This window comes from Scyliorhinus torazame, chromosome 3, assembly GCF_047496885.1.
Source record: "Scyliorhinus torazame isolate Kashiwa2021f chromosome 3, sScyTor2.1, whole genome shotgun sequence".
In the NCBI taxonomy this organism is placed as follows: domain Eukaryota; kingdom Metazoa; phylum Chordata; class Chondrichthyes; order Carcharhiniformes; family Scyliorhinidae; genus Scyliorhinus; species Scyliorhinus torazame.
This window is the reverse complement of record NC_092709.1, coordinates 135,952,176-135,973,576: the sequence shown is the minus strand read 5'-3', so window position 1 is coordinate 135,973,576 and position 21,401 is coordinate 135,952,176. Positions and strand designations below refer to the sequence as shown.

The 21,401-nt window shown below is 50.0% G+C and overlaps 1 protein-coding gene across 4 annotated transcripts in view; it reads left to right on the top strand.

Moving 5' to 3' along the window:
- rasgef1ba (RasGEF domain family, member 1Ba) overlaps nucleotides 1-21,401 on the top strand; it is an 87,876-nt gene that overhangs the window by 20,594 nt on the left and 45,881 nt on the right. For 3 of the 4 annotated variants that reach the window (XM_072496245.1, XM_072496243.1, XM_072496244.1), the window contains 2 exons: nucleotides 4,612-4,734; nucleotides 9,820-9,957. In XM_072496245.1, the coding sequence (XP_072352346.1) occupies nucleotides 4,612-4,734; nucleotides 9,820-9,957 (261 nt within the window). Of the gene's footprint in view, nucleotides 1-2,428; nucleotides 2,640-4,611; nucleotides 4,735-9,819; nucleotides 9,958-21,401 lie in introns of those variants that run through there. The other variant, XM_072496246.1, reaches the window with a different exon arrangement.

The following is a 21,401-nucleotide window of genomic DNA, read 5'->3' as shown; positions in this document are numbered from 1 at the left end:
TTCAGCCACTGCGTTGCGCCGGCCTGCATCTGGGAATGGTGGGTGAATAGTGGGAAAGGCCAAAATCAAGATTCGTGCCAGGCGTGAACAAGTTTGAGATTCACCCGGTCCGCTCCCATTGGCGAGTTCCGGATCTCGCCCACAAATGTCATTAAGCCTAATTTGCATTCATTTCAATCTCATCAGCGAGATTGAAGTTGAATGCAGTAGCCTCCCAGGGGTTACCCGACTCCCCAGCGGAAAGTCACGCGGGTGCCGTTTAGTACTCCGTTTCAAAAACATGAAGCTGGCGCAATGGCTGCTGAGGGGAAGTGAGGAGGTGATTAGCCATTTCCATTTTCCGTCATGCAGCTCAAGGGCACTGGAGCTGCTGCCCCAGTGCTCGGCAGGGGAGCCTTCAAGGGCGTTGGGGTTGTTCGGGGAGCTGAAAGGGATCAGGTCAAGGGTTGCCCCTAGGCCGGGGAAGGGGAGCAGGGGCTTTGCATCTGAGGCCTTCAGGACATCTTTAAATATTGTGGAGACCCCTAACAGGGGCCATCACAGCTGCAGCCTGGCTGTCCTACCAAGCTCCCACAGGACAGAGCCCTGCTGCAGCTTCTGGCATGAAAGTCAATTTCATGCCCTTGTTGGGTGTGGTACAGAAAATGAAACCTGGATGTCGTATGCACCTGCCGCCCAGGAGTCAACGGCTTTGCCTGCGAGACCTTGCTGGGGCACAATTTAGCTTTCCACAAATGTGGAACAAGTGTGATGCACCTCAGGGGTCTTGCAGGTCATTGGAGCCCCCCGGGGTGGTCAGGGACAGGACAGGGTAGTACCCTGGCACTCAACCCTGGCACCCGAGCACCTTGACAGTGCCATCCAGGCACCCTAACAGTGCCATTGGAGCACCTTAGGAGTGCCACTCAGGCACTGCTGAGGTGCCAGGGTAGTGGTGCCAAGGTGCCCGGATGCCAGTTTGGCATAACCAGGTGTCGGGGCCTGGGGGTCCTTGTTCATGAAAGAGGGAGTGAGGGGAGTTTTGAGGTCCCAAAGAATGGTTGGGGAGGGTGGGTAATCTTTATTGTCACAAGAACTGGCTGTCATTCCTTTATATTTTTAAAATTCCCAAAGGCTGCAAAACGATGACCACTCGAGGATCACCTGACTTCTCTTATGGCTTGAAACACTTCCCTGTCTCAAAAGTAAACAAAAGGAATTTTCCAGACTCATGTTGACTCAGCTTTTTCCTGAAGCTAATTCAAAGAGGTAATTTCAAATTGAATGGATCATTCAAACACAAAGACGAGGGGCGGGATTCTCCGACCCCCCGCCGGGTCGGAGAATCGCCGGGGGGCGGCGTGAATCCCGCCCCCGCCGGCTGTCGAATTCTCCGGCGCCGTGGATTTGGCGGGGGCGGGAATTGCGCCGCGCCGGTTGGGGACCGTTGGCAGCACCTCCCCCCAGCAATTCGCCGGCCCGCGATAGGCCGGGTGGCCGCCCGTTTTCGGCCGGTCCCGCCGTTATTTTACGTATGTTACGACAGGTATTTATCGGCGGGACCTGGCTCCGCGGACAGCCTTGGGGGGCACGGGGGGGATCTGGCCCCGGGGGGTGTCCCCAGGGTGGCCTGGCCCGCGATTGGAGCCCACCGATCCGCGGGCGGGCCTGTGCCGTTGGGGCACTCTATTCATCCGCGCCGGCTGGTGGAACAGTCCGCGATGGCCGGCACAGAGATAACCCCCCCTGCGCATGGACTGGGATGATGCCAGCACACGCTGGCGCCCCCGCGAATGCGCCAACTCGCGCCGGCCGGCGGAAGCCCTTCGGAGCCGATTGGCGTGGCGCCAAGCCTCTTCCGCGCCGGCCTGCGTGGCCCAAACCACTCCGGCACCGGCCTAGCCCCTGAAGGTGTGAAGGATTCCGCACCTTCGGGATGGCCCGCGCCGGAGTGGTTCACGCCACTCCTTCGTACTGGAGTTGCCCGCCCTGCTGGTTCGCAGAGAATCCCGCCCATTAGCTATCTCAAACTCTCAAGGTGCGAAAGTCATTCCACAGGATGTATAATCGACCTGGGAACCCATTGTATTTGGAAAAAGATTTTGGACTTGTAATAGGTCAAATGATGAGACAGGCACGGTAACACTGTGGTTAGCACTGCTGCCTCACCGTGCCGAGGTCCCAGGTTCGATCCTGGCTCTGGGACACTGTCCGTGTGGAGTTTGCAAGTTCTCCCCGTGTTTGCGTAGTTTTCGCCCCCACAACCCAAAGATGTGCAAGGTAGGTGGATTGACCACAATAAATTGCCCCTTAATTGGGCAATGAATTGGGTACTCTAAATTTAGTTTTTAAAAAATGATGAGACAGCCATGTTTGTTATCTGTTTTGAATACAGCAAGAATCAGCTCTGCATAGGCAGTTAAACTATCAGAAAGCAATCAAACCATCTGCAGTCAACTAAGCAGCTAATGTAATAAGCAGCAATACCTTGAAATTGGGAGAAAGACTTTCCCCAACCTGTTCCAACTTCAAGTTCACCCAGGAACCAACCTCCTAGAAATCAACTACAAGAAGCTCTGCTTATAAGACCTGCACTTCCACTAAATGCATCAATTCATCTAAGAAACTACAGGCCTGCAATGGAAGAGAGACAGACAAAAGTAATTTGTGATCGTATTTTTTATTTCTTATGCCGTATCTAGTATTTGTGAGAGTGATAGAGTGTGTGAGTCGAGTGAGTGGTCACGTTTTACAACCTCTGGGCAAGTGTGGGACAATAAATAAACTTTATGTTAAAACTCCCAAAACGGCTTACTACTGAGATTATTTAAATAGGGCAACCGCTCCAATAGTTACACCTCACAAAATAAAACATTGATTACGGAGAGTAGGAATACGCATATAACTCTGCCCTTGGCAAATGAGAACATCAACACCTATAACTTCCATTCCGAGCCATGCAGCATTCTTACTTTGAACTATATCGCTGTTCCTTCACTGTTATTGGGTCAAAATCCTAAAATTCCCCTCCTATTGCTATGTGAGTGTACCTACACCGCATGGACAACAGCTGCTCAAGAAGTTGGGTAATGGCCACCTTTACACTCCCAGCGATATCCGTATTCCAAGAATGAATGGGAAAATGGCACGTTTTGAAACCGCAATGGGCTGAGCACTGAATAATAGAGGCAGGCTGACACCTCTATTCTGCATGCAAAGAGACACCAAATTCTATAGTGCCACTGTACAAAAACCTGGTGCAAGATTTTTCTCGACAAAGAGAAGCACATTTAAAAAGGAAGTAGGAACTGTAGGCATGGCACCCCCACTCTCTCAGTTGGGTATAGTAAATTGATCAATGAAGGAGAAAATGTGGTAAATTCTAATTCCTTCAAGCTTATGTTTGTACGATTTTGGCTTAATATTTAGTTTTTTTAAATAATTTCTGTGAAAGAATATTGAGTGCAACAGCCTTTCTGAACCATTGGTCAGTTTTCACTGAATTGACCTGCAGGGACAGGGTCTGTATTAATGTTGGGGGAAACTGTTTTAACTCTGCAGCGTGACTTTGATACCAGTGATTGGTTCCCCGTCAGGAGTCCAACTTGATTGACAGCTTGGACATTAGTTGGGCAGGGCACTGGTCCCTGATGACAGCAGCAGCTAAGCCCACTGGGGTTGGTTTTCCATCTGAGATAGGAGGGGGCTATTTTGGTGGAGAGTGGAAGGATTGAATTGAGGAAGCTGCTGATCATAGGGAGTGGAGGACGTTGGCCTGGTGAGGATGGAATTGGGGAGATTGCAGCCTGGTGGGGGGGGGGGGAGTGAGATCAGAGCCTAGTTGTGGGCTGGGGGGGATTTGGAAGGGGAGATTGGGGCCTGGGTCAAGGGGTTTGGGTCTTGTGGTGGGTAGGCAGGAGGGTAAGATTGAGGAATGATGGAGGGGATCAGGACCTGGTGGGAGGAGAGATTTGGGGATATTAGGAACAGGTGACGATCAGGGCCTAGTGGGAGGAGAGATTTGGGCTTGGTGCAGTGAGGTTTGGAGGCCTAGCCCAAGGGGAAACCATTTGCGGGGGTGCATTTTTCAGAGGCTCCTCAGGCAGCCACCTGATCCGGGGGTAAGTGTGAAGGCAATTATTTCCTGAATCCAGGCTCCACTCCTTGAGGGTGCTGTCCGTGTTCTGCACAGTTCAGGAAACCCAATTAGAACTATAGAATCCACCTACCCTGCACACCTTTGGACTGTTGGAGGAAACTGGAGCATTTGCAGGAAACTCATGCAGACACAGGGAGAATGAAAACTCCACACTGAGTCACCCAAGGATGGAATTGAGCCCCTGTCCCTGGCACTAATGTCAGTTGTTAAAGCCCAAACTAGCCTTATTATTATATTCAAAGTTGCAGGCAACTCCCTTGAATCAGGTTGGGTGCCTGCTCAGCTTCCAGCCTCAATTGGGAAGGTTGTAGATTGGCTTGGGTTCGAGCCCAGACCCACCAAGCAAAACCTTCACATTACTTTCAGTTAATACTGCCCCCTTATCTCCAAATTAAATCTGTTGTGCATGAGAATAGTTAAACCCAATCGAAGCTGTAATTCTTTGTGTGAGCTTTTCTTGCTTTCTCTTGCAGAGAACATACATATTTACCTTTCTGCTCAGCTCACGTCTTTTCATCCGACCATATGAGCTCCTCGCAAAGGTTTGCCTCATGTGTATTGAGCAACAGAGACTGAATGAGGCCATTTTAGATAAGGTGAGATTGTCAAGGGATACTTTCTATTTGCCTGGAGACTGATGATTTTGCAAATAGTATTAAAAGAACACGTTTGTGTGTTCTTCCCCTCATGATGGATGGAATAAGAGTTCCATTTATGCGCTGTCAGTGATTTAATCTGTTAATTTTTAATGAAACAAGGAATATTTAATGCCTCACAATTAGACAATGCCAGTGTTGTTAGAATAGAATCACTACGGTGCAAAGGGAGGCCATTCAGTCCATCGAGTCTGCACCGGCCTCTGAACATAGAACATAGAACGATACAGCGCAGTACAGGCCCTTCGGCCCACGATGTTGCACCGAAACAAAAGCCATCTAACCTACACTATGCCATTATCATCCATATGTTTATCCAATAAACTTTTAAATGCCCTCAATGTTGGCGAGTTCACTGCTGTAGCAGGTAGGGCATTCCACGGCCTCACTCCTCTTTGCGTAAAGAACCTACCTCTGACCTCTGTCCTATATCTATTACCCCTCAGTTTAAAGCTATGTCCCCTCGTGCCAGCCATTTCCATCCGCGGGAGAACGCTCTCACTGTCCACCCTATCTAACCCCCTGATCATTTTGTATGCCTCTATTAAGTCTCCTCTTAACCTTCTCTCTAACGAAAACAACCTCAAGTCCATCAGCCTTTCCTCATAAGATTTTCCCTCCATACCAGGCAACATCCTGGTAAATCTCCTCTGCACCCGCTCCAAAGCCTCCACGTCCTTCCTATAATGCGGTTACCAGAACTGTACGCAATACTCCAAATGCGGCCGTACCAGAGTTTTGTACAGCTGCAACATGACCTCCTGACTCCGGAACTCAATCCCTCTACCAATAAAGGCCAACACTCCATAGGCCTTCTTCACAACCCTATCAACCTGGGTGGCAACTTTCAGGGATCTATGTACATGGACACCTAGATCCCTCTGCTCATCCACACTTCCAAGAACTTTACCATTAGCCAAATATTCCGCATTCCTGTTATTCCTTCCAAAGTGAATCACCTCACACTTCTCTACATTAAACTCCATTTGCCACCTCTCAGCCCAGCTCTGCAGCTTATCTATATCCCTCTGTAACCTGCTACATCCTTTCACACTGTGGTCAACACCACCGACTTTAGTATCGTCTGCAAATTTACTCACCCACCCTTCTGCGCCTTCCTCTAGGTCATTGATAAAAATGACAAACAGCAACGGCCCCAGAACAGATCCTTGTGGTACTCCACTTGTAACTGAACTCCATTCTGAACATTTCCCATCAACCACCACCCTCTGTCTTCTTTCAGCTAGCCAATTTCTGATCCACACCTCTAAATCACCCTCAATCCCCAGCCTCCGTAATTTCTGCAATAGCCTACCGTGGGGAACCTTATCAAACGCTTTGCTGAAATCCATATACATCACATCAACTGCTCTACCCTCGTCTACCTGTTCAGTCACCTTCTCAAAGAACTCGATAAGGTTTGTGAGGCATGACCTACCCTTCACAAAGCCATGCTGACTATCCCTGATCATATTATTCCTATCTAGATGATTATAAATCTTGTCTCTTATAATCCCCTCCAAGACTTTACTCACTACAGACGTGAGGCTCACCGGTCTATAGTTGCCGGGGTTGTCTCTGCTCCCCTTTTTGAACAAAGGGACCACATTTGCTATCCTCCAGTCCTCTGGCACTATTCCTGTAGTCAATGATGACATAAAGATCAAAGCCAAAGGTCCAGCAATCTCTTCCCTGGCCTCCCAGAGAATCCTTGGATAAATCCCATCAGGCCCCGGGGACTTATCTATTTTCAGCCTGTCCAGAATTGCCAACACCTCTTCCCTACGTACCTCAATGCCATCTATTCTAATAGCCTGGGTCTCAGCATTCTCCTCCACAACATTATCTTTTTCCTGAGTGAATACTGACGAAAAATATTCATTTAGTATCTCGCCTATCTCTTCAGACTCCACACACAACTTCCCATCCCTGTCCTTGACTGGTCCTACTCTTTCCCTAGTCATTCGCTTATTCCTGACATACCTATAGAAAGCTTTTGGGTTTTCCTTGATCCTACCTGCCAAATACTTCTCATGTCCCCTCCTTGCTCGTCTTAGCTCTCTCTTTAGATTCTTCCTCGCTACCTTGTAACTATCCATCGCCCCAACTGAAACTTCACACCTCATCTTCACATAGGCCTCCTTCTTCCTCTTAACAAGAGATTCCACTTCTTTGGTAAACCACGGTTCCCTCGCTCTACGCCTTCCTCCATGCCTGACCGGTACATACTTATCAAGAACACGCAGAAGTTGATCCTTGAACAAGCTCCACTTATCCAGTGTGCCCAACACTTGCAGCCTACTTCTCCACCTTATCCCCCCCCCAAGTCACGGCTAATGGCATCATAATTGCCCTTCCCCCAGCTATAACTCTTGCCCTGCGGTGTATACTTATCCCTTTCCATCATTAACGTAAATGTCACTGAATTGTGGTCACTGTCCCCAAAGTGCTCTCCTACCTCCAAATCCAACACCTGGCCTGGTTCATTACCCAAAACCAAATCCAACGTGGCCTCGCCTCTTGTTGGCCTGTCAACATATTGTGTCAGGAAACCCTCCTGCACACACTGTACAAAAAACGACCCATCTAATGTACTCAAACTATATCTTTTCCAGTCAATATTTGGAAAGTTAAAGTCTCCCATAACAACTACCCTGTTACTTTCGCTCTTATCCAGGATCATCCTCGCCATCCTTTCCCCTACATCCCTAGAACTATTTGGAGGGCTATAGAAAACTCCCAACAGGGTGACCTCTCCTTTCCTGTTTCTAACCTCAGCCCATACTACCTCGGAAGATGAGTCCCCATCTAACATCCTCTCCGCCACCGTAATACTGCTCTTGACTAGCAGCGCCACACCTCCCCTCTTTTGCCTCCTTCTCTGAGCTTACTAAAACACCTAAACCCCGGAACCTGCAACATCCATTCCTGTCCCTGCTCTATCCATGTCTCCGAAATGGCCACAACATCGAAGTCCCAGGTACCAACCCATGCTGCCAGTTACCCTACCTTATTTCGTATACTCCTGGCATTGAAGTAGACACACTTCAAACCACCTACCTGAACACTGGCCCCCTCCTGCGACGTCAAATCTGTGCTCCTGACCTCTATACTCTCATTCTCCCTTACCCTAAAACTACAATCCAGGTTCCCATGCCCCTGCTGCATTAGTTTAAAGCCCCCCAAAGAGCACTAACAAATCTCCCCCCAGGATATTTGTGCCCCTCAGGTTCAGATGTAGACCATCCTGTCTGTAGAGGTCCCACCTTCCCCAGAAAGAGCCCCAGTTATCCAGAAATCTGAATCCCTCCCGCCTGCACCATCCCTGTAGCCACGTGTTTAATTGCTCTCTCTCCCTATTCCTCATCTCACTATCACGTGGCACGGGCAACAACCCAGAGATAACAACTCTGTTTGTTCTAGTTCTGAGCTTCCATCCTAGCTCCCTGAAAGCCTGCCTGACATCCTTGTCCCCTTTCCTACCTATGTCGTTAGTGCCAATGTGGACCACGACTTGGGGCTGCTCCCCCTCCCCCTTAAGGACCCGGAAAACACGATCCGAGACATCTCGTACCCTTGCACCTGGGAGGCAACATACCAAACGTGAGTCTCTCACGCTCCCACAAAATCTCCTATCTGTGCCCCTGACTATCGAGTCCCCAATTACTAATTCTCTGCTCCTCTCCCCCCTTCCCTTCTGAGCAACAGGGACAGACTCCGTGCCAGAGGCCCGTACCCCATGGCTTACCCCTGGTAAGTACCCCCCCCCCCACAAGTATCCAAAGCGGTATACTTGTTTCTCAGGGGAACGACCGCAGGGGATCCCTGCACTGACTGTTTCTTCCCAGTCCCTCTTACAGTTACCCATCTATCTCCAATCTTTGGTGTAACTAATTCCCTAAAGCTGCTATCTATGACCCCCTCTGCCTCCCGAATGATCCGAAGTTCTTCCAACTCCAGCTCCAGTTCCCTAACTCGGTCTTGGAGGAGCTGGAGATGGCAGAACTTCCTGCAGGTAAAATCAGCAGGGACACTAACGGCATCCCTCACCTCAAACATCCTGCAGGAGGAACATTGCACTCCCTTCCCTGCCATCCCTCTAACTTTCTACCAAGATCTGGCTAACAACTAAATTAAATTTTAATAATAATAAAATATGGTACTTACCTCACACCAATGGGTTTTATTATTAGGTTAGAGGAGGAGGGCGGGTGGGAGACACTACACGTGTAGTGTCTCGGGTTTCCTCTCCACCAGAATTTATTGGTGAGGGACTTCCCAGAAGTCCGCGGGTCGAACTTCCTGTTCCCGCCTTAAACACTAAAATTTTAAAAAAACAGCAAAGAGGGACCGAAAACGGGACCAGGTAAGTGTTTACCTAAATACTCACCCACCAGCTGCCTCTGCGTTCCGCTCCCGCTGAAACTCCAAGATCTGCTCCTCCCAGAAATCACTTGCGCACTGCTCCCGCTGAAATCGACTGGCCTGCTCCTGCAAAGGTAAGTGTTTTTAAAGGAGAAACTTACCTCCCAGAAATCACTTGCGCACTGCTGCCGCTGAAATTGACTAGCCTGCTCCTGTGAAGGTCTCCCAGAAATCACTAACGCACCGCTCCCGCTGAAATCGATTAGCTTGCTCCTGCAAAGGTAAGTGTTTTTAAAGGAGAAACATACCTCCCAGAAATCACTTGCGCACTGCTCCCGCTGAAATTGACTAGCCTGCTCCTGTGAAGGTCTCCCAGAAATCACTAATGCACCGCTCCCGCTGAAATCGACTCTGAAAGAGCACCCTACCGAGACCCAAGCCCACGTTATACCTGTAACCCCACCTAGGGCCAATTTAGCAAGGCCAATCCACCTAACCTGCACATCTTTGGACTGTGCGAGGAAACCAGAGGTCCTTGGTGCTGTGAGGCAGTAGTGCTAACCACTGTGCACTGTACCGCCCTTTCTATAGATGAAATGTTATGACACAACTTGCATTTAAATCTATCGTAATTAAATACTATTTTATGACTGATTCTAGGCCAAGATAAGAAAATTTGCACCAAAAATAGTGCAGTTATTGGCTGAATGGACGGAGACATTTCCCTATGATTTTCGAGATGAGAGGATGATGAGAAACCTAAAGGACATGACGTACAAGATAACCATTTTGGATGAGGTTAGTTATCTGAAAACAGCAACTCGTCTATGTTGGAATTATTCAGAATAGTTAATGGTGAATGCAAATGGTCAATGCATCATGTTTCCAGGCAGGAATAAAAGGAAGCACCCCAAAGCAAATAAAACAAATAGCTTAAAGAAATGGGAATTGAATCCAAACAGGTGACAGATTTATAGCTGACATCCACGTGGTTTATTGCTAATTATGCCTGTTTATCCAGAACCATTATTACCATATTTGTGCGAGAACATTAGGCACCTTATGATTAAACCCAGCTAAACTAATTTAGCTACTTCTTCTGAAGAAAGTCTAGACTCTGCTTTACATAATCTTGTTTTGAAGCATAACTTTAGTAATTAAGTATTTAAACACGTGCTGATCAGTTTGGTGTGTGCATGGAGATATCGGCCTTGATGTTTACAGCTGTAGATTACAAAGTTGGAGGGAGGAGTGGAGTTTTAGATGAGAACCTTGCATGCTTTGGCGTTTTAACTCCCCAGCACGCGACTTTTCTCCTCGAGGTTTCCTGTTTCACTAAGGAGAGATCTCAAGCGCAGAGGGTTTGGAGCTTCCAGCTGTTGCTGGGATCCAGGGGTAGTGTCCGGGGGTCTGATCGCCAACCCTCGGGGGTGGTATGAGTGGCCGTTCCCTGACCCAGGGGATTTTCGCATGGGTTGAGAATCAGGCAGAAGTGATTGAATTTACAGTGCAGAAGGATGCCATTCGGCCCATCGAGGCTGCACCGGCGCTTGGAAAGAGCACCCTACTAAAGTCCACACCTCCACCCTATCCCCGTAAGCCCACCTAACCCTTTTGGTCACTGAGGGCAATTTAGCATGGCCAATCCACCTAACCTGTACATCTTTGGACTGTGGGAGGAAACCAGAGCACCCGGAGGAAACCCACGCAGGCACGGGAGAACGTGCAGACTCCACACAGACAGTGACCCAAGCCGGGAATCGAACCTGGGACCCTGGAGCTGTGAAGCAACAGTGCTAACCACTGTGCTACCATGCTGCCCGTCCTGCTGGCCCACAAGCAAGGGGGCACGGTAGCACAGTGGTTAGCACAATTGCTTCACAGCTCCAGGGTCCCAGGTTCGATTCCCCACTGGGTCACTGTCTGTGCGGAGTCTGCACGTTCTCCCCGTGTCTGCGTGGGTTTCCTCTGGGTGCTCCGGTTTCCTCCCACAGTCCAAAAATATGCAGGTTAGGTGGATTGGCCATGCTAAATGGCCCCTAGTATCCAAAAAGATTGGGTTGGGTGGGGTTACTGGGTTACGGGGATAGGGTAGGGTTGTGGATTTGGGTAGGGTGCTCTTTCCAAGGGCTGGTGCAGATTTGATGGGCCAAATGGCCTCCTTCTGCACTGTAAATGTTATGATCTATAAGCACTGCTGTAAAGATACTTACCATCTCCCTAAATCTGTCCTTTCCTCCCTTCAGTTCTAGGGTTTCCTGAGGCCTGAGAAACCTGGTCACTGTTAAATCAGATGGCAGCTTATTTAAAATATTTCAGCTTGTCATCCTGCCTCCAGGAAATAGTTTTAAAAAATATATATATGTTTATTCAAAATTTTCAACAATTTTCAACCAAACACTCCAGAAAGGAAAAAGCAAAACAAAATTGTACATAGGAAATCAAACAGAGATACATTAACCCCATTTAACAAATAAATACAAAAGTGGGGGAAATGCCCCCCTTTTAACAAGAACATAAACCAAACCCCCCCCCCCCACCCCCGCCCCTGGCTGCTGCTGCTCTTGACCTCCACCTAGCATTCCGCGAGAAAGTCTAGGAACGGTTGCCACTGCCTGGAGAACCCCTGCACAGACCCTCGCAAGGCAAACTTTATCCTCTCCAACTTAATGAACCCTGCCATGTCATTGATCCAGGCTTCCACACTCGGGGGCTTTGCATCTTTCCATAATATCAAAATCCTCCGCCGGGCTACCAGGTACGCAAAGGCCAGCATTCCGGCCTCTTTCGCCTCCTGCACTCCCGGCTCGTCCAATACCCCAAAGAGTGCTATCCCCCAGCTCAGCTTGACCCAGGCGTTCCCCACCTTGGGCATAGTCCTCGCAAAACCCCTCCAAAACCCATCCAGTGCCGGGCACGACCAGAACATATGGGCGTGATTTGCTGGGCTCCCCGAACATCTCAAACATCTGTCCTCCACCCCAAAAAACCTACTCATCCTCGCCCCTGTCATATGCGCCCTATGTACTACTTTGAACTGTATTAGACTGAGCCTGGCGCAAGAGGAGGAGGAATTGACCGTGCCCAGGGTATCAGCCCACAGACCCTCATCCAGCTCCTCCCCAAGCTCCTCTTCCCACTTGCCCTTCAACTCCTCACCGAGGCGTCCTCCGCTTCCTGCAGCTCCTGATAAATCTCCGAGACCTTGCCTTCTCCAACCCATACACCCGAAATTACCCTGTCCTGAATCCTTCGTGCTGGAAGTTGCGGAAATTCCCTCACCTGCCGCCTCACAAACGCCCTCACTTGCATATATGTAAAAGCGTTTCCGGGAGGCAACCCAAATTTCTCCTCCAGCGGCCCCAGGCTAGCAAGAGTCCCATCTATAAACAGGTCCCCCATCCTTTTAATTCCTGCCCGCTGCCAACTTAGGAACCCCCCCCCATCCATCCTGTCCGGCACAAACCGATGATTATCCCGTATCGGGGACCAAACTGAGGCCCCCACCTCACCTCTATGTCGCCTCCACTGCCCCCAGATCTTCACTGTTGCCGCCACCACCGGGCTTGTGGTGTACCGCGCCGGCGGTAGCGGCAGCGGTGCTGTCACCAGCGCACCCAAGCTAGTACCCACACAAGATGCCGCCTCTTCCACGCCGCCCCCTCTCCCTCCATTACCCATTTGCGGAACATCACCACATTCGCTGCCCAATAATAACCACACAGATTCATCAGCACCAGCCCTCCCCTGTCCCGACTGCGCTCCAGTAACACCCTCTTCACCCTCGGGGTCTTGCCCGCCCATACAAACCCCATAATACTCCTGCTTACCTGCTTGAAAAAAGCCTTGGGGATTAGGATGAGCAGGCACTGGAACACGAACAAGAACCTCGGGAGGACCGTCATCTTAACCGACTGCACCCTACCCATCAGGAAAAGTGGCAATATATCCCATCTCCTAAAGTCTTCCTCCATCTGGTCCACCAACCGTGCCAAATTTAGCTTATGCAGGGCCCCCCAGCTCCTAGCTAACTGGATACCCAGGTATCGAAAGCTCCTCTCCGCCCTCTTCAACGGCAGCTCCTCTAGCCCCCTTTCCTGGCCCCCCGCATGCACTACAAAGAGCTCACTCTTCCCCACGTTGAGCTTGTAGCCCACGAAGTCCCCAAACTCCCTAAGGATCCGCATAACCTCCACCATCCCCTCCACTGGATCTGCAATATATAACAGGTCATCAGCGTACAGCAACACCCGGTGTTCCTCCCCTCCACTGACCAACCACCTCCTAGACTCCCTTAATGCCATGGCCAGCGGCTCAATTGCCAGCGCGAACAGCAAAGGGGACAGGGGACACCCCTGTCTCGTCCCCCGGTACAATCTGAAATATTCCGATCTCCGCCGGTTCGTAGACACGCTCGCCACCTTAGCCCTATATAACAACCTTTGAACCCTTTCCCGAACCCAAACCTGCTAAGCACTTCCCATACTTCCTGTAAAATTCAACCGGGAACCCATCCGGTCCCGGGGCCTTGCCCGCCTGCATGCTCCCCAATCCGTTAACCAGCTCCTCCAGCCCCATCGGGGCCCCCAGGCCAGCCACCTGCTCTTCCTCCACCCTCGGGAACCTCAGTTGATCTAAGAACCGCCGCATCCCCTCACCCCCCTCCAGGGACTCTGACTTGTACAGGTCCCCATAGAAATCCCTAAATACCTCATTTATTTTAACCGCACTTCGCACCGTATTCCCAACCCATATCCCTGATTCATCCAATCTCCCTCGCCGCCTCCCTCTTACGTAGTTGATGCACCAGCATCCGACTCATCTTCTCCCCATACTCATATACTACCCCCTGCATTTTCCTCCACTGAGCCTCTGCCTTCCCCGTGGTCAATAAATCAAATTCCATTTGGAGGTTCCGTCGCTCCCTCAGCAGCCCCTCTTCGGGGGCCTCTGCATAGCTCCTGTCCACCCTTACTATCTCCCCTAACCACTGCCTTCGGAGCCTCCCAAACCATACCCACCTGCACCTCCCCATTATCATTGGCCTCTATGTATCTCTGAATGCACCCCCGGACCCACCCACAAACCTCCTCATCCGCCAACAGTCCCACATCCAGGCGCCACAGCGGGCGCTGGTCCCTCTCCTCCCCCAACTCCAACTCCACCCAGTGCGGGGCGTGGTCCGAAATCGCTATAGCCGAATATTCCGTTCCCTCTACTCTTTGGATCAGTGCCCTACTCATCACAAAGAAGTCTATCCGTGAATAGGCCTTATGTACATGGGAGAAAAAAGAGATCTCTCTGGCCACCGGCCTGGCAAACCTCCACGGATCCACTCCCCCCATCTGGTCCATAAACCCCCTTAGCACCTTGGCCGCAGCTGGCCTCTTACCTGTCCTTGACCTGGATCGGTCCAATGCTGGGTCCAGTGCCGTATTAAAGTACCCCCCATTATCAAGCTCCCCGCTTCCAGATCCGGGATCCGACTCAAATGCGCTTCATGAACCCTGCATCGTCCCAATTCGGGGCATACACATTCACCAGTACCACCCGGGTCCCCTGCAACCTACCGCTCACCATCACATATCGACCCCCATTATCCGCAAACAATACTCAGCGCCTCGAACGACACCCGCTTCCCCACCAGTATTACAACCCCTCTGTTCTTCACATCCAGCCCCGAGTGAAAGACCTGCCCCACCCATCCCTTTCTCAGCCTGATCTAATCTGCCACCTTCAAGTGCGTCTCCTGAAGCATAACAAGTCTGCCTTCAGTCCCTTTAAATGCGTGAACACCCGGGCCCTCTTGACCGGCCCATTCAGGCCGCTCTCATTCCATATTATCAGCCAGATCAGGGGGCTACTCGTCCCCCCCCCCTGCCGACTAGCCATCCCCTTTCTTAGGCCAGCCGCGTGCCCGCGCCTCCTGCACACTCCGGTCCCCCAGGCGGCGAACCCCGCCCCGACTCTCCCTTTTAACTCCAGCTACCGTTCGGTCAACAGAGCAGCAACACCCCCCCCCCCCCCCCCCCAGCTAGACCACCGTTTTGCCCTCTTGCTCCCCCCATTGCACTCCCGTAAGTCAGCTGACCCCTGCTGACCCCGGGCGCTCCCGCCTTTGCCCACGACCCCCCGTGTGGAATCCCCATCCCATCCCCCCTTCACGCCAATGTGAGCACCTCTCCAGCACCGGCCCTCCCCTCAGGCCCCTCCCCCCCCCCCCTTCCTCAGCGCGGGAAAAAGCCCACGTTTCCCACCTGGGCCGGCCCCGCCCCCTGTGGCGCAGCTCCTTTCCCCTACAACCTCACCCCAGTTCCCGAGGGCCTCCTGCCCCCCCTCCCCCCTTCGCTCACGGGGACCGGCCCCTGCAAAACAGTACCGATGCCCACAAACCCACAAAACCCACATATCACATCCACTCACCCCTTCCCACTCCCCAGCTTTCCCACACAAAAACGAAAAAAAAAACCAACCCCACATCAAACCCTTAGTTCGAGTCCAACTTCTCATTTTGTATAAAGGTCCACGCCTCATCCGGCGTATCAAAATAGTGATGGCGGTCTTGAAACGTGACCCACAATCGCACTGGCTGCAACAGCCCGAACTTCATCCCCTTTCGGTGGAGCACCGCCTTGGTCCGGTTGAATCCAGCCCTCTTCTTAGCCAGCTCTGCACTCCAGTCTTGATAAATACGGATCTCCGTATTCTCCCACCTGCTGCTCCGAATCTTCTTCCCCCATCTCAGGATGCACTCCCTGTCCATGAAGCGGTGAAACCTCACCACTACAGCCCTTGGCGGCTCATTGGCTTTAGGCCTCCTTGCCAGGACTCTGTGAGCCCCATCCAGCTCCAAGGGCCGCGGGAAAGCCCCCGCGCCCATTGACGTGTTCAGCATTGTGGCTACATATGCCCCAGCATTGGACCCCTCCACCCCTTCAGGGAGACCCAGAGTCCGGAGATTCTTCCTCCTCGACCTATTCTCCAGGTCCTCAAACTTTTCCTGCCACTTCTTGTGCAGCGCCTCCTGCGCCTCCACTTTCACCGCCAGGCCCAGAAACTCATCCTCATTTTCCGAGGCTTTCTGCTGCACCTCTCGGATCGCCGCCCCTTGGGCCTTCTGGGTCTCCACCAGCTTTTCTATCAAAGCCTTCATTGGGGCCAGCATTTCTGCTTTCAGCTCGGCAAAGCAGCTTTTAAGGAATTCCTGCTGCTCCCGCAACCATTGCGCCCACGCTGCCTGGTCTCCACCCGCCGCCATCTTACTTTTCCGCACCCGCTCTCCTCTCTTCTCGTGGTCCACTCCATACAATGCTGGGGGAACCTTACTGCTGCTTTCCCACACCGGGAATCACCGTCCAAGTGCCGTCGCTGTCAATTGAATTTCCCATTGAGGACACCCCACGTTGTCGGGGAAACCCACAAGCAGGGGTGCACTGCTGGTGGGAACAGAGAATCCCTCTGCCAGCGAACAGCCAGAGAATTCCAGCCATTATCTCTCAGAAATGGAATGGTCTGAATTAACCGAGGAATGCATTTGAGAAGCATGAAACGTCACACACTTTGCAGTGGGAGATTAGTAATAAAAGTTGATGCTTATGGATTGGTGATGATTTATACCAGAGGTGGTGACCATTGGCTGAAGTGCAATCCTGGGTTTGGAACCATATTTACCGTAACTATATCACAACATTAATATGCCACATTGCCTGTGTTCAGAATGTTGAGCTGCACTAGCTTACCTTTTTAAATTTATCCACAGGGGCATGGGTCTCCCAAATTCGCAGCCTGTTGGCATATTTGATCCCAAGATGAACTTTCAACCACCTATCTGGACTATCACTATGACCACCTATTTTTACCTCTGTTACATTCCTCACCTCCACCCTTGCCTTAGCTTTCTGCTGCTGAATCCCTCATTCATGCCTTTGTCAGCTCCAGACTTAATTGTCCTAACACACTCCTGCCTGACCTTCCACATTCTACCCTGCATAAACTTGAGATCATCGATAACTCATCCTTACACCAAATGCCGTTCATTCATGACTTCCTGCTTGCTTGTGTCTCACTTAAAAAATGCCTTTATTTTAAAATTCACACCTCTGTAATACCCTCTGTCTGCACAATCCTTTGAGCTACCTGCACTCTTCTAATTCTGGCCTCTTGAGCACCCCTGATTTAAATGATTCACCTTTGATGGATGTGCCTTCAACTGATAGGCCTTAAGCACTGGAATTCCCTCTTTAAACTTCTCCACTTATCTACTTACTTTTCTCCCTGAAGGCACACCTTAAAACCTACCCCTTGAACCAAACTTTTGGTCACCTATTCTATTTCCTTAAGTGGCCTGGCGTCATATTTTGTTTTACAACGCTCCTGTGAAGCACTTTGAGATGCTTTAAGTGTGGCAAAGATGCGATATAAGGTTATTGTTGTTGGATGCTGCTGGCAAGGACAGCATTTATTCACCATCCTTACCTACCCTTGAGAAAGCCATTGGCCGCCTTCTTGTACCACCGCAGTCCATTTGGATTAGAGCAGTATTTTGATAAAACTGAGAGGCTTTCTCATCCATGAGCTGGATTTTACGTGTCCCAGTCAGCCATGTTTTCAGTGGGGTGGGATGTTGCCCACCACATTCCCACCCACCCTCAACCTGGTCACTATAAGATGCTAGGTAGGAGGGTGCCACAATTGGCAGCCTGCCTGCGTATTTTAAAGGAATAATGAATGGTCAATTAGGCTTGTAAACAAGCCGATAGACTTGTATAATAGGCTGCCTAAGCCACATAAGGATAGACATGGGCAGTTGGGCCCGGAGAGTGAAGGCTGTTTATTGAGGTCTGCCAGGGAAAAGGTGGGAAGGAAGGAAGGTACCTCATTCAGAGGGTTTCCTGCCCACATTAGGGAACCTACCACCTACCCCCTCCCACCCCAAGATGTGACGCCCTCTTACTTCTATGCTGTCTGCTCTACAAACAACACCCCCATACCACACCAACACCACTGCCAAGTTCTAGGATTCCTCCCTGTCCAAAGGCAATGGGATTACCTATCCTGGGTGTGAGGTGACAGGTTGGAGTTGGGCCTCCCCTGTAAGATGCAACGTTAGAAGGGTTAACCACCAGCCCCCCCCCCCCCCACTGTAAAATACAACTCCATTTCAAAGGGAAGTCAGCTGCATTATTGAGAGTCCAAAGTCACATATAGGGCAGCCCAGTTAAAAATTGTATATTTCCTTCTCTGAGGAAATTAGTGAACCAGTTGGATTTTATGACAATCCATTTCATGACCACCATTGCTGAGAGTAGCTCTTTATTCCAGATTTATTTAATTAATTGAATTTCATTTCCCTAAATGCCATGGTGGGATTTATATTCACGTTTCTAAATTACTCATCCAGATTAATTCCAAAATCCAAATAGATTGCAACAGGGCACTTGTGGAGAAATTCAGATTTAAAGTAATTTGAAGCTCATCTGTGAAAGATGTCATCCATAGAAATCTGCCATAAAGTTCTACAAATAAATCATCAAGGCATATAAAAGGATAGAAATGGTAAATTAAGGTTCTCGCCAAGGGGCTAAATTTCCTCTCGGCCTCCATGGGAGTGCAGTTAGTGGGGCCTCTGTTTTATGACCGGCATCCTGTATTACTTCAACAGGCACAGATTAACCACACATCACAAACCCTGCACCTGTCTTCGATAGCTTTCCAATCTAGCCCCTGGGGAGTGGTAAAGAACATTACAGATAGACTCGAGATTATAATGGATAGTAAGCACATGATAAGACTTGCCAAATAAACACTTTTTAAATCTGTTTTCAGTGGAGGAAGAGGATGGAATATCTTTGGGAGAAGGGAATCTACAAAAATGAGTTCAGTGGAGCAATTATCTGGATATAAGTATGATAGACAATCTCCATTAACTAATGGATTCCCCCCCAGGGTATGAAAGAAAATAGTTGAGGAGGTTGCAAATGTATTATTCATAATTTTACAAAGCTCTCTACTTCTGGAATTATTCCTTTGAATTGGAAAATTGCACATGTGATTCTATTATTTAAATAGGGATGCTGTGCAGTGCAGAATGATAACGGGTTAAATCATGAGGACAGCGTGTATAAACATTTATTCATTTCAGTTCAGAAGGTTGACAGGTGGGTGTTTAAAGTCATAAAGGATTTGATAGGTTAGATACACATAAAGGGTGCCATTCTCACAAAGAAGGACAAAGTGTCATCTCCGGTGGGAAACACGGTGTGATTCCTGCTGCGTGAGTCAACACGATCCCATTGCAACCCACCCCACTTAGTCATTTTGTTTGGGGGGGGGGGGGGGAGGGGGGCGTGTTTTGCACCAGCATTGAGAGACTGCTGGACAAAATGACACCACGATCTGTGAGCAGCCTTTCCTGCTGGCAAGCTTCAGCTGAATCCCGCTGTTAATGTTTAATGTCCTCCCCCATTGTGAGTTTGGTAGCGGGGGATTCACATGGGAGGGTGGATGAGTGGGGACCTGGCTAGCTGATCCCCACCCTGTTGCTAGAAGGCCTGTGGATGGCCTTCCTGCCCCACTAAGAATTAAGTAGGCAATTAATGCCCAGTTCACGGTCTCATCTGGCTGCTGCATGTATTAACGCAGAGGCGGGCAAGGGACTCGACATGCGGGGAGCAAGACAAGCAAACACGAGCTTTGCTCCCAGGAATCCCTTGTTCAAAGGCACAGTACCTGATCGAGGGACCCAGCATCGTGAAGGGGGCAGGGTGGCTCTCTGAGAACTACTACCTATCCTTGCTGTGGGCCACCCCCATCCCCTGCGACTCCTACCCCGTGAACCCCCTTCCCACCATCCAATGATCATCAAGAGCCTCAGGTGGCTGTTGTACCAACGCCAGACATCACTTCCTTGGTGACACTGCTGTGCAGAGAGCTCCCAAACTCTGATTTCCTTGATGCTGTGGAAGACCTGTTGCTGTCTAATTTAGGTGCTTGAGTTGGGCCTTCCCGAAAAGAAGTCACACCGGTCTCTCGCCAGCCATCAGGCGAGTCCCCGTGGCCCCCATTAAATACTGTGCTTAATCTTACCAGTTTTTCTCAAGTTTAAATCAGTTTTGGTTGCTACCTTGTGGTTAACCAAATTACACTCCTCCAAATATTTTCTTTCAAACGGCAAAGTGTGTTGCTGCACGGTGACTGACTGGCTGCATCCTGATCTTTGCACTTCATTGTCAACAAAAACAGTTCTTAATCAGCTGTCTGATGTGCACCTGCAGACAAGAGCAATGGCCCTTGTTTCCCAGAGAGTATCTCACTACATTTTGCAAAAATAGGATGAACTAAATTGGCCTCTTTTCAACTGTAAATGGTAATGATGGGGGAGAGAAAACAGAAATAGAAGCAAACATCTGTCTGTGCCAGTTGGTATTTCTTCCCAGTTGTTTACAGTCCTGTTATTTTATTCCACTGCCATTATGAAAGCAACACATTTAAAGTTTATGCTTGCCTCCAGGCAAAAGTAAGATGGTGTGTGGATTATTTAAGGCCGGTTTGTACTGGCTGCTGCTGCATTGCCTGCACGTATCCACTTCAAGACTTTGAATAGCTTATCCATTCAAAAAAATATATTTTTATTCTCCTTTTTCACATTTTCTCCCGCATTTACATATGAATGTGTTTCGGCACCCCCCCCCCTCCCCCCCGCAACGCTCACACACATCCTCTACTCCTTCAAAAAATCGGCTCATCCTCGCCCTCGTGAGGTGCGCTCTATATACCACCTTCAGCTGTATCAGCCCCAACCTCGCACATGAGGTGGAGGTATTCACTCTCCAGAGCACCTCACACCAGACCCGCTCCCCTACAACCTCTCCCAGCTCTTCCTCCCACTTTGCTTTGATCCCTTCCAGTGGTGCCTTATCCTCTTCCAAAATAGCTCCGTACACAATAAACAATAATCAGCAAGATATGTCAATCCCCATAATAACAACGATCCCATTCGCCCACCAACCCCCAAACATCAGCCCGCATGTTTACATAAACAAATGACAAAAAGGAATCAGGGATTACCCATAGTCACCCTTAATCTACACAGCCCCCTACCCCCCCCAACTAATGTTCGATGTTATCCAGTTCTTGAAAGTGCATTATAAATAGTGCCCATGACTTGTAGAACCCCTCCGAGCTTCCCCTCAGTTCGAACTTAACCTTCTCACGGGTCAAGTATTCCAACAGGTCCCCCTCCC